The 12,974-nt window shown below is 45.3% G+C and overlaps 1 protein-coding gene across 2 annotated transcripts in view; it reads left to right on the top strand.

Moving 5' to 3' along the window:
- Positions 1-12,974, top strand: part of ASXL2 (ASXL transcriptional regulator 2) — a 218,981-nt gene that overhangs the window by 83,318 nt on the left and 122,689 nt on the right. For both annotated transcript variants that reach the window (XM_045010059.1, XM_045010057.1), the window contains exon 4: positions 11,424-11,583. In XM_045010059.1, the coding sequence (XP_044865994.1) occupies positions 11,424-11,583 (160 nt within the window). The remainder of the gene's footprint in view (positions 1-11,423; positions 11,584-12,974) is intronic.

The raw sequence follows: 12,974 nt of genomic DNA, 5'->3' as shown, positions 1-12,974 counted from the left end.
AAAGGATAGATTTTATAGGGGCTGGTCTTAGACTCTTCAGAAGTCAGGGCCTTCCACCTACAAACAAGATTCCAGACAATATTGGCCATTGTTTTAGACCTGAAAGCCTATCCTACCATGAAAGTGTGAGCTTGCCTCAGGCTTCTGGGGCATAAGGCCTCATGCACTTATGTGGCTCAGCATGCAAGGCTTCATCTCAGCAAGCTGCAAGGGTGACTAGGTTGGTGTACTCCCCAGTTCTCCATCTCCCTTGATATCCTGTTGGATTGGATGTATTGTTGTATGTGAAGTTATGAGGTATTGCTATGTGTGGTAGATGCCCACAGCTGGCCTTTCAGTAGCAACAAAGGAGCAGTTATTACTGGCCAGACAGGCGTTAATGGTCCATCAAGAAGAATCCGCTATCCCAGAGGCTTCTCAGAGAAGGCACATATGCAGTGGGGAAGCCTGATCCCCACATCACAGCAAGGATCTTTCCTGCAGTTGGAAGGAAGCATAAAAGAGGGACGGCGGCATCATCCCTTGGCCTCTCTACCCACCCCCCCATTTCAACACCTGGAAGATCGCCTGGAAGACAGACTTGAAACTAGGGAGATTGGTCCCAGGCTGGAAGGGAGTTCAGTCTGAATATTGAGAACTATAACAGCCTGTAACATCTATTAGAGTGAGAGACAGATACAATTAGAATTTAGACTGCTTTTCTATATTTATTTCTTAGGTAGCCAATTTTGATCTCTAAGCTTGCTACTTATAATCACTTAAAATCTATTTTTTGTAGTTAGTAAATCTGTTTTATATTTTACCAAAACAGTGTGCTTTTGGTTGAAGTGCTTGGGAAAATCTCAGCTCAGGTTAACAAGGGCTGTTGTACGTGCACTACCCCCCTTGTCAGAGTCACAAACTAATTAATGAGCTTGCACTGTCCAAGGGAATCTTGAGCAGTGTAAGCCAGTGTATTTCTGGGATGATTGGCTGGTGCCTCTCTCTGTATGATAGCTAGCTGGATGGCTCTGGAGCATTCATGCAATTTAGCTGGGTGTGGGGCTCCACATGCTGATGGCTGAGTCATCACAGCACCTGGAGGGATTTGCTGCCTGTCACTGCATGGCTTTTTGAGAGACACCTGAGGCTGGAGAGTTAAGGGGACGCAGCGGTCCCACAGTTCCAGGTTGTACCCCAGGGATTCCCTTCACAAATACTGGTACCGCAAGTAGAGTCCATAGGGGAAGTAACAGACTATACAACAACCAGAGACTATCTGTACCAGTACAGATTTGACACTATATGGTCAGCCTTATTACTTAGATACAATCAAATGCTCACGCTATTGTTGTCAAGAATGTGGCTTCCTATATGTTCCTCATGCAGCATTCCTGATTATACCTAAGTTACATGCAAGATTGGCTCAGATCAGTATATGTTCCAAGCAGACTTTGTTTTGACATGCCTTTTCTAGGTCTACAAGATGTCCTGGTGTCACTGGATTGGTGGAAAGATCCAAACAATTTTGTACGGGTGTATTCTTCCCACCAGTTCTCTCAACCAAGACCATAGTGAGGCATGTCTCTCTTCTGGGATGGGGAGCACACTTGGACCATCACCAAGCACAGCCCAATGAACTTGAGAAGAGAGAAGACTTCACATAAATATATTTTATCTCGGGTTTATAAAGACTGTGCTGTGCTATGTTCCTACCATTCATTGAGGGCAGGTTGTTCAAGGATTGTGTATGAGCAAGCAGGGCGGAGCACAATCGTAGGAAAGTTTTTAAAATATATTAGGAAAAAACGAATCCTGACAAGGGTATTGGTCCACTACTAGATGGAAATGGTGTAGGATTATCAATCATAATGCATAAAAGGCAGAGGTGTTCAGTAAATATTTGTTCTGCATTTGGGGAAAACATAAGATGCAGTCTCATCATACGTTGATAACACTCTTTCCATTCCATTAGTATTTCTGGAGGATGTTAAACAGAAGCTACTAAAGATATTTGCAGTGTTGGTCCCAGGATATTAGAGAGACAAGGTGGGTGAGGTAATACACCTGTACCTCGATATAACGCTGTCCTTGGGAGCCAAAAAATCTTACTGCATTATAGGTGAAACCATGTTATATTGAACTTGCTTTGATCCACCAGAGTATGCAGCCCCGCCCCCCGGAGCACTGCTTTACCGTGTTCTATCCAAATTCGTGTTATATTGGGTGGCGTTATATCGAGGTAGCAGTGTATCTTTTAATGGACCAAATTTTGTTGGTGATGGAGACAAGCATTTGAGCGTACACAGAGCTCTTCTTCAGGTCTGGGAAAGATACTCAGTGTCACAGCTAAATACAAGGATGAAACAGATAAGCAGTTAAGGCATGTTGCAAGAGGCCATTCAAGGTAAAATGGGTAGTTAATACCTCTACAATCTTAAGACAAAGCAGGGTTAATACACTCTGGGTTTTTTCCCCAGACCTGAAGAAGAATTCTTTGTAAGCTCAAAAGCTTGCCTCTTTCATGAACAGAAGTTGGTCTAATAAAAGATACTACCTCACCCACCTTGCCTTACTATTAAAGGGAGACTTTTTAAAATCAGCAGGTCAAGATAACTTGCCTCCAAGAGTTTTAAAAGAGCCAGCTGAGGAACTTGCTGGACCATTAAAGTTGATTTTTCAGTAATTGGAGCACTGGGGAATTTCTGGAAGACTGGAAGAAAGTTGATGTTGTGTCAACTTTTTAAAAGGGTAAATGGGATGAGCCTGGTAATTAAAGCCCTGTCAGCCTGACAACGATCCTGAGCAAGGTATTGGAGCAGCTGATATGGGACTTGATTGGCAATGAACTAAAGTAAGGTAATATAATGAATGAAAATCATCATCGGTTTATGGGAAATAAATTCTGATTTGGTTTTTTTTTGAGATTATGAATTTGGTTGATAAAGTAATAGAGTTGTCATACATCTAGACTTGACTTGATGCTGTGCAACATATGGGTTGAAAAACTAGAGTGATATTAAAGTAACATGGTACATTACATGGGTTAAAAACTAGCTGTTAGGTCACAACATTTAACTGTAAATTTATCACCGAGCAGGTGTGTTTCCAGTGGCGTCCCGCAGAGATTGTTTCTCGGCCCTATGCTATTTAATAGCTTTATTAATGACAGCTGATAAAGTTTGCAGATGAGACAAAAATTGGGGGAGTAGTAAATGAAGAAGACAGGTCACTGATTAAGAGTGATCTGGATGGCTTGGTATACTGAGTGCAAGCAAACAATGTGCATTTTAATACAGTTAAATGTGTATGTCTGGGGACAAAGAACGTAGGCCATACTTAAGAGGTACAAAAGAGCTAATGTGAACCTGGGGTGCATAAACAGGAGACTCTTGAGTAGGCATAGAAGTTGTATTACCTCTCTGTTTGGCACTGGTGCAATTGCTGCTGGAATACTGTGTCCAGTCTGATGCCCACAATTCAAAAAAGATGTTGATAAATTGTAGAGGGTTCAGAGAGGAGCCATGAGAATGATTAAAGGATTAGAAACATGCTTTACAGTGAGAGATTGACGTCCTTCAATCTGTCACTTAAAGAGATGGTTAAGGGGTGATTTGATTAGTCTATAAGTAACTAATTGGGGAACAAGTATTTAATAATGGGCTCTTCAGTGTAGCAGAGAGAGGTCTAACATGATCCAATGGCTGGAAGTTGGAGCTTGACAAATTCAGACTGGAAATAAGGTGTCAATTTTTAAAGGTGAAAGTAATTACTGAAACGGTTTACCAAGGGTGGTGGTGGATTCTCCATCACTGATAACTTTTAAATCAAGAGTGGATGTTTTTCTAAAACAGGAGTAGGCAAACTACACCCCGCGGGCCGGATCTGGCCCGTCAGGGCTTTGAATCCAGCCCGTGGGATTGCCACCCCCCTTGGGGAACCACAGCCAATGGGAGCTTCGGGGGAGGTTACCCGCAAGTGAGGGCTGCGTGTGGAGCCCTCTGCCACTCCCTCCCCCAGGGGCCGCAGGGACGTGGTGCCAGCCGCTTCCAGGAGCAGCGCAGGGGCAGGGGAGGCAGGCAGGGAGCCTGCCTTAGCCCCACTGCGCGCTGCTGCCATCCCGGAGCTGCTCAAGGTAAGCGGCGCCGGGCCAGAGCTCGCACCCTGAACCCCTCTTGCACCCCGCACACCAATGCCCTGCCCCGAGCCCCCTGCTGCACCCCGCACTCCTCCTGAATCCCAGCCCCCTGCCCTGAGCCTTCTCATACACCCCGCACTCCTCCTCTGCCCCAATCCCTTGCCCTGAGCCCCCACCACACCCCGCATCCCTCCTGCACCCCAACCTCCTGCCCTGAGCCCCCTCCCGTACTCCACACCTCTTCCTGCACCCCAACCCCCTAATCTGAGCCTCCTTGTACACCCTGCACCCCTCCTGCACCCCAACCCCTTGCCCTGAGCCCCTTTCTGCACACTGCAGCCCCCCCCACACCTCACACTCCCTCCTGCACCCCAACCCTCTGCCCCAGCCCTACATTCATGGTCCTGCATGCAATTTCCCCACCCAGATGTGGCCCTCAGGCTAAAAAGTTTGCCCACCCGTTCTAGAATCTGCTCTAGAAATTATTTTGGAGAAGTTCTCTGGCCTGTGCAATACAGAACGTCAGACTAGATCGGGGTGTGCAATAATTTTCACAGGGGGGCCACTCCACATATTTTGGTAAGTCATCATGGGCCGCACATTTCTACTCTATTAATGGAGGCGCTGCAGGGTCTGGGAGGGAGTTTGGTGCAGGAGGGGGCTTTGGGCTGGGGCAGGGGATTGGGGTGCAGGAGGGGGTTCTGACTTGGGGCAGGGGGTTGGGGTGCGGGAAGGAGAGCGAGGTACAGGCTCTGTCCGGGAGGTGCTTACCACAGGTGGCTCCCGGCCGGTGGCACAGTGTGGGAGGAGGGCAGCAGGTCTCCGTGCGCTGCCCATGACCGCAAGCCCTGTCCCCGCAGTGAAGATGATGCTGGGGGCAGCACTTGGAGCCCTCCTCCCCCTCCCCCCACGCCAGGGGTGCACAGAGACGTGCTAGCATCAGGCAGCTGCTTCTGGAAGCGGTGTGGGGCCATGGCAGGCAGGCAGCCTGCCTCAGTGCCTTGCTGTGCTGCGGGACTTTTAGCAGCCCAGAGATTGCGAGGGGGGCAGCCGAAGAGCCTGGCGGTCTGGACAGAAATGTTAGATGGACTGGATCCAGCCCGTGGGCCGTATTTTGCCCACTCCTGGACTAACTGATTACAATGGTCCCTTCTGGCCCATGGAATCTACGAATCCCTGTTATGTCAGGAAGCATTTAAACTGTGAACTGGTTCAGCCATCACCAGGTATTTCTCATGGTGATTCATCTCCTGGGTATAAAAAATGCTCTGGTACACAGCCTGTGTGGATCTAGAGCAGGATGCCAGAGCAGATAAGGAGGCTACTCCACAAATGAATATTTCATACTGTTCTCCAGTTCAGGCAGTTATGCTTCTTCCACCTTCTGTGGCTGATTTCAGACAATTCCAGGACTTGTTGAAATGTATTGCAGACTCACTACAGCTCCCCTTGGACACTACTCATCTTGCACGGTAACTGGAGTTCTTTGAGATGTGTGTCTGTATGGTTGCCCCACTATCCACCGTCCTTCCCCTCTGCTTTGGAATTTTTTCTGTGGGACTTGGCAGTGAAGAGGGATCTGAGGGCAGTGCTGGTGCATGCGTGGGCTGAATGGGTACTAACTGCCAAAAATCTCTGATCAAAGATGCATAAGGCTCAAGCACACCTGAAATGGAGCACCCATAGGGGGACACATCTCAAACAACTCCAGTTCCTGCACAAGGTGCATAAGCTCTCCATCTTAGAAATGTTATGGAGGTAGAAGCATCAAGATCTGTACATAGCCTGGATGTGTGGCACAAGAGATGCAACTCAGACCTGCCCCTCTTCCCTATTAGAGATTTAATTCCTCTGTATTTAATACCCATCTCTTAGGTTTTTCTGTATCATTGCAGTATACAAAGTGCTAATACTATTACCTACCACACTTATGTTCCTGCAGAATTGAGTATTCGGAAGGCCAATATTTTTGTGTCTGCTCTTTATATAGACCCTCAACAGGATTTTAAAAGATCTCTAGATCTGTAGGTGGTCTCCATCTCCACTTTTATTTATCCAAAGTTCATTGCCTCTGATTCGGTCCAGAATAGTGTCCAGTCTTACTGACTAATCATGATGCAGTCCTTCATTTAGGCATCCATCTTTAGTTTTCCCAGTCAGTATTTAGACAGTTGACATCCGTTATTACCACTTCACAGGCCATATTACAGACACTTATCTAAACAAATGTTTCTTTGTTGACCTATTTATTCTGAGACATCTGTCTGATTTCATTGTCTTGTCACCACAAAATGTGCAAAATAATGCTTTTAAATTTCGAGATCCCAGCCTAAGTTTTCAGGACTGGTAGCTATCAAACCAGCTTTTTCTTGTAAACTAAGTGCAAGTCATTTGGAGTCACTGAGACAAAATAAATATGGGATGCCATTTTTCATTACCTTTTACAGTAAATAACACGTTGTTTGCTCAATTGGTTATGAGGAAGAAAAGTGTGTGATCATAGAATATTAGGGTTGGAAGAGACCTCAGGAGGTCATCTAGTCCAATCCCCTGCTCAAAGCAGGACCAACCCCAACTAAATCATCCCAGTCAGGGCTTTGTCAAGCCAGGCCTTAAAACCCCCTAAGGATGGAGATTCCACCACCTCCCGAGGCAACCCATTCCAGTGCTTCACCACCCTCCTAGTGAAATAGTGTTTCTTAATATCCTAGCTAGACCTCCCTCACTGCAACTTGAGACCATTGCTTCTTGTTCTGTCATCTGCCACCACTGAGAACAGCCGAGCTCCATCCTCTTTGGAACCCCCCTTGCTAAAGTCAAGCTATATCACATCCACCGTTTTCCCCATATCCACAGAGCCAGTTATCTTCTCATAGAAGGCAATCAGGTTAGTCAAACATGACTTGCCCTTGGTGAATCCATGTTGACTGTTCCTGATCACCTTCCACTCCTCTAAGTGCTTCAGAATGGATTCCTTGAGGACCTGCTACATGATTTTGCTGGGGACTGAAGTGAGGCTGAAGTGATGGTGATGGGAGGCTGAAGTGATGTGGAAAAGGTTGTTCTGTAGTTCGGAGTGCATGCCTGCCCTGAATAGAGTGCTTTGGAGAAGGAAAATATAATAGATGGCTGAAAGAGTCTCACTGTGTGTATATTACAGGAAATTATAAACTGACTTGGTGCATGGGAGTTTCTAGAGTATGATGGGCCCACAACACAGATTGGGCAGCCCATCAGGAGAGTATGGTGAAGAACTTTCACCAAGAATAAAGCAAAGGGGAACAAGAGGAGGCACAGTTGGAAGGACATGCTCATTGCTGTTAAATTGCATGTGGGCTTCTTCTGCCTCATGGGGACTGCTATCTTAAGAAGCAAAGAGCATCCAGATTTTCCACCGGTTGTATAGCGTGTTCCAGATTATTCTGTGGTTGTCATTTTGTGCCCCACACACAAATGTTTTTTTCCCAGAACAGAAGACTTAAAAAGAGAGATTTTGAAAATAGGTAACTTGTAATAGTTTGTCTTGTCTTGCGTGACTGTAAATTATCTATCCTAACGTTACTGATATAATGAAGCTTTAATAGACACCATAGTCTGACAGCATCTTGATCGACTTGGCTGCTCTATTCAGAGACAACACAGCTGACCACAATGCAAGGAGAGAGCTAGAAAAGGTGCTCACCCCGAACAGACCTGACTAGCGTGCTGCGGCTGGAGGTTGTTTCATTAGGTGGTTGGAATTGAAACAAGCCTCGGTTTCCTTTTTTGACTCAGTGTTGCAACATGGAATATTTGTATATGCCTTGATCATCCAAACTGATCATCCTCCCCGGCAGACTGTTGCTGAAGAGCTTAAAAGATATTGTACCAGCATTTTGGTACTGAGTGAAATGCAACTTGCTGAAGAGGGTCAACTGACTGCGGAGAGTGCTGGGTACACGTTCTGTGCTGAAAGTGATGCCCACCAAAGCAGCCGCATGGCACAGGAGTTAGCTTTGCAATCGGAAAGAATTTTGTGTCTCTTGTTTGGCAATTCTGTCTATCAGTGTAAACGACAGACGGGTGAAATTCCAACTGCCCCTGAGAGGTGGATGCATGCACTGACAATGACCAACTCTGAGGGTACAGAGCAATTTTATTCTGAACAAAAATGATCTGATACAGTTGACTCCCTATGAAGACTACCTCATTACTTTAGGTGACTTTAATGCTTGTGTTGGCTCTGATGATTCTGCATGGCGTGGTGTACTTGGAAAACATGGCATTAGCAACATGAACAGCAGTGGCCTACTTCTGCTGATGACGTAGGTCAAGCACCATCTTATAGAATCATAGGGTTAGAAGGGACCACAAGGGTCAAACACTGTCTTCTGACTCCTCAACAAATGCAAAACAACCTGGATGCACCCTCGCTCATATCATTGGCATCTGTGTTGGTCCGACAGTGCGATCTGAGATGTGTGCATAACTTAAGTATTATGTAGAGCTGCTTGTTGGACTGATCACTGTATTGTTCAGTCAAAGCTTTCTCTCTCCAGCTGCAAATGTAAAAAAAAAAAAAAAAAATAGTCACTTAAACAGGTAAATATTGCCCAGCTGAAAGATCTGTCAATCTCCGAATAATTTTCAACACAGCTAATTTCTGATAAGTCTGTGATGACATTTGCCAAATAAGTATCCGTGCATGACACAATTTATGACACCATTGTGGATTGTACTGGGTATGTGAAATATTATGCAGACTGGTTTGATAATGATCCTGAAATAGTGAATCACCTTGATGTCAGGTGACAAGTGCTGACCCGCTCCGAGTCGAAAAAGGCCAGATATAGAGCAGCTTGCAGCATGTTCCGGTGCAAACTCTGCAAAATGCAAAATACGTGGCTTGACCATAAATCAGATGAATTACAGGTCCTTGCTGATAAACATGGCCCCAAAGGTTCCTGTCATGTAGTCAAAGCTGTGTATATCTGCCTTGACAGCACTAATGAGTGCTGATGGTGAATCGCTAATCACATATTACACTGCCATCCACCAGTGGTGGCGTGAACATTTTAGAAAACTACGTAATAGTTTTACTGTTTCTGATGAGTTGCTAGATATTGTCCACATCTGTTGCACTTGCCAATCCACCCACATGAGCTGAGGTGTTAAAGGCTGTTCAAATAATGAAAAGTACCAAAACTCCAGGTCCCGATGCCTTTTCAGTTTTCAAACATGAAAGAAATCTTTTCATTGGTAGGCTTTCTGAATTTTTCTTTCATGTCTGTTTTCAAGAAATCATATCACAAGATCTGAAAGAGTCCAGCATAGTCACTAGCTATAAGCATAAAGGCTCAAAGAGTGACTGTGGTAATTACCATATCATCTCTTTGCTCTCCATGGCTGGCAAGATTCTTGCATGGATCCTCCTGAACTGACTCCTGACCTGAGTCATCAGCAATCTGTCAGTCACAGTGAGGCTTTCATGCTCAGGGGAGCACTACTGGCACAATTTTCATCATTTGACAATTACAGGAAAAATGTTGCAAAAAGATGTTAACAATAATAATAAAAATCCACACCAGAAGAATTACGAAACTTGTTGGAACCAACTAGCATCCTTGTGTAATCCAGCCCCCCCCCCCACCAAAAAAAAAGAGGTCATCACTAGAGGGTGGTGGAGAGGAACTTTTACTGCCTGTGCTGTAACAGTCGTGTGGGTAGGCTGGATTTTGGTCTGCAAGGCTGTCATTCTGGTAGCTTTCAGCACGAAAACAGATGCGCCCACACCACGCGCACACTGTGATAATTCAGTGAATTTGACATTTGTTTTTACAAGGGACTTAGAGAGCTGCCAGTTCCACTTCTGCGTCAAACTATGTCAATATATTACTGGTCATTATGGACTTGATCCAAATCCCACTGAAGTCAGTTGGACTCTTTCCATTGACTTCAGTGGGCTTTGGATCAGGCCCTATGTCCTCTTCAATAAAGGAACTTTCTCCCTTACCCAGGCAGTTGGCTTTCAACTTAACACACTCCTGCCATGAAGCTTAGAAACCCTAGTTTGCCCTTCACATAGTTAATGTTGTTGTTGTTGCTGTTTGTTGTTTTATTTGTATCTGTATTTCATTAGCCCCTCGGAGCTCCAATCATGGACCAGGTGCTGAAGCAAACACAGAAAAGAGAGACAGTCCCGGCTCCTAAGAACTTTCAATCTCAGTATAAGGCAAGAGACAACAAATAGATACAGACCGATGGAAACAAGGAGCCAATACTGGGCAGTCTGCTAAGCAGTGGTCTTAGCACACCAGCTGCCCAAACCATTGTAAAGTTGTTTTTTAACAGGCATCACTGCAAAAGAGAGTGTGGAGGAGGGATTTAGAGGACGACAATGAGGTGGCTTTGTGGATATTTGAGGCGCTTCTGCCAAGTGTAGGAGGCAGCCTGGCAGACTACATGAAAGGTGGTTGTTTCAAAATCAAAGTGGGCAATGAAGGCTGGCATCAGTGTTTGATTGGAGGTGGGAGTTGACATCTGGATAGGTAGGAATAGAGATTTTAAAAAATAGTCCCATGCAACATGGCCCCCTCGCCCCCTGAAAAAGTGAAAGAATTGTGCTAAATCCCCCATCTTAATCAATTACTTTTTATGGCTCATCCACTATCCTCCTCTTTTAAGTAATCGCTTTGGATTCTAAGCTCATCGGGGAAGGGATCATGTCGTCTTCCTAGTTGTTTGGAAAGTGCTTTGCACGCTTTTGATATATAAATAATAACAAAGTGATGATATTGTGTGGTTTCAGTCTGTTGTGCTTGGGTGGTGGAGGAAGATTTATTAACCTGCGCTAGGTGCTTTCAAACAGACAAGGAATGGTGCCTTTCCCGGGGAAGTTCACAATCTAAGGCCAGATATAGTGGTCAGGGAGCAGGAGTACAACACACAAAGAACTTGTTCAAGAGGGGCTTACATCTGGAGAAGGGAGGGGCTGTGCACATGAGCTCAGGAAGGGCAGTGTGAGAGGAAGAACAGAGTTGTACAGGATGACATGTACATGAGGGATTACATGATGAAAATGACAGGCAAGACAGAGGAGTTTAGTGGCAGCATTTTGTATGAGCTGTTATAGGGCAGTGTGGGTGTGCGAGAAGCCAGAGAAGAGGATGGTCTCTGATGTCACTCTGCTGCATAGAAGAAACCATTGTCAGTGCTTAGTAAATAATACTGAAACTCTTTTCCTTTGAGGTTCTTTTGGTTTCCCATGAATTGTATATGGAATTGGCGCAGCTCACATTGACTCCGCCTATTTTTCTTTCATTTGCAGAAGGATGTTCCAGACGGATTAAAAGAGCTGTCTGATGGCTCAGAAGAGAGCAGTGACGCACAGTCAGACTCTCAAAGCTCACAGAACAGCAGCAGCAGCAGCAGTAGCAGTGATGGTGGCAGTAACAAAGAAAGGAAGAAAAGCAGATGGAAAAGGAAAGGTAATTTGCCCCTTCAGAAGTGACTTTGCCATGTGCTAGGCCTAAAAGTGTCTGTAAAAAGCACTGAGACTGTTACAGATCACCCGTTGCTTGCTAAAGAAAAAGTACATGAAAAGCATGCTTTCCCCTATCTTGTTCATGTCTGAGCTCACCAGCTGAAGGAATGTTTCCTTCATGTTGCACCATGCTCACGATAGCATTTCCTGGAAAGGCATCTGCATGTAGCAGTTTGTGTTTGGGAACTCCGTCTGAGTCACAGGCTAGTATGTTCTGTTACAAGCCCAGACCATAGCAGATACACATTCTCCCCAGTGCAAGCAGACACCAACCTTCCTCCCCAACCTGTGCATGCAGGAAGACAATGCCTTTAAATTCTGGCCTCACTGGTTGAGACGGGGGAATTCCAGCTGCTGGTGAGCGGTGGTAATGCCGGTGAGTAGTGGTGGTGCTGGTGCTGAAAATCTGGGGCTGAAAATTGTCCTGCTTACCAGTCCAAAAAGCATTTGGACTGGTCCTGCTGCAGTGTTAGGGGTGCTGAGAGCCATTGAACTAAACTATAAACCCTGTATTACGATGGAATCCTCTTCAGCAGCACCCCCCGCACCCTTCGTTCCAGCACCTATGTGCAGTGTTTTTCTGTCTTTCCAAGTCCCATGATACTGGACCCTATTTAAACCTTGGACATTGCCTAATTTATGATGTGTGCAATGTTTTGTTGAATATTGATTTATGTACCTCATCAGTAATTACACACAAATTAAAGAAAACTTAATTGTCCCTTGACTGTCATTTTCTCTCCCAGCAAAGTCTGAGAAATCATTGGAGTCCAGTGCTGCTGGTGACATCACAAGCAATTCCTGTTTCCACTGTCAAGAGCAGCTACAATGGCTCAATGAAGGTAAGTGGAGGAAATATCATGTTTCACCATCTGTTTTCTCCTAAACCTGATATTTTCTCCACTTCATGGAGCCATTGCAGCTCCTAGTGTGTACTGAAATATGCCATGTCATGGAATCATAAGCAGCAGAGACTGGATATTGTGGTAGTGTCTAGAGCTCTCATCCAGGTTGAAGCTCCAGTACAAGCATTTGGTAAATGATACTCTATGCCCCAAAGAGTCTGCATCTAAAAATGTGAGGTGGGAGGATGGAAGGGTAGGACGGGGTAAGAAAAAAATAGAATTTTTTAGCTCAGAAGAACTTTGTGTGCAGTTCTCAGGCAATCAGCATTCTGATCACAGCTCCCCACCTGCCTAGTCTGTTCAGGCAAGCTGGTCCTACTTAATCGTGTGGACCATGTGTTACTCTTGAGTCTGTGCTATTTCCCCAAATAATGCTGCCTCTCAGTTTTCTTTGTCCAAGCTAAGTGAAATGCACAAAAATAACCAATAA

Source organism: Mauremys mutica, chromosome 3 (assembly GCF_020497125.1).
Source record: "Mauremys mutica isolate MM-2020 ecotype Southern chromosome 3, ASM2049712v1, whole genome shotgun sequence".
NCBI classification, from domain to species: Eukaryota; Metazoa; Chordata; order Testudines; family Geoemydidae; genus Mauremys; species Mauremys mutica.
The sequence above is the reverse complement of the archived record's forward strand: the minus strand, read 5'-3'. Positions and strand labels throughout refer to the sequence as shown.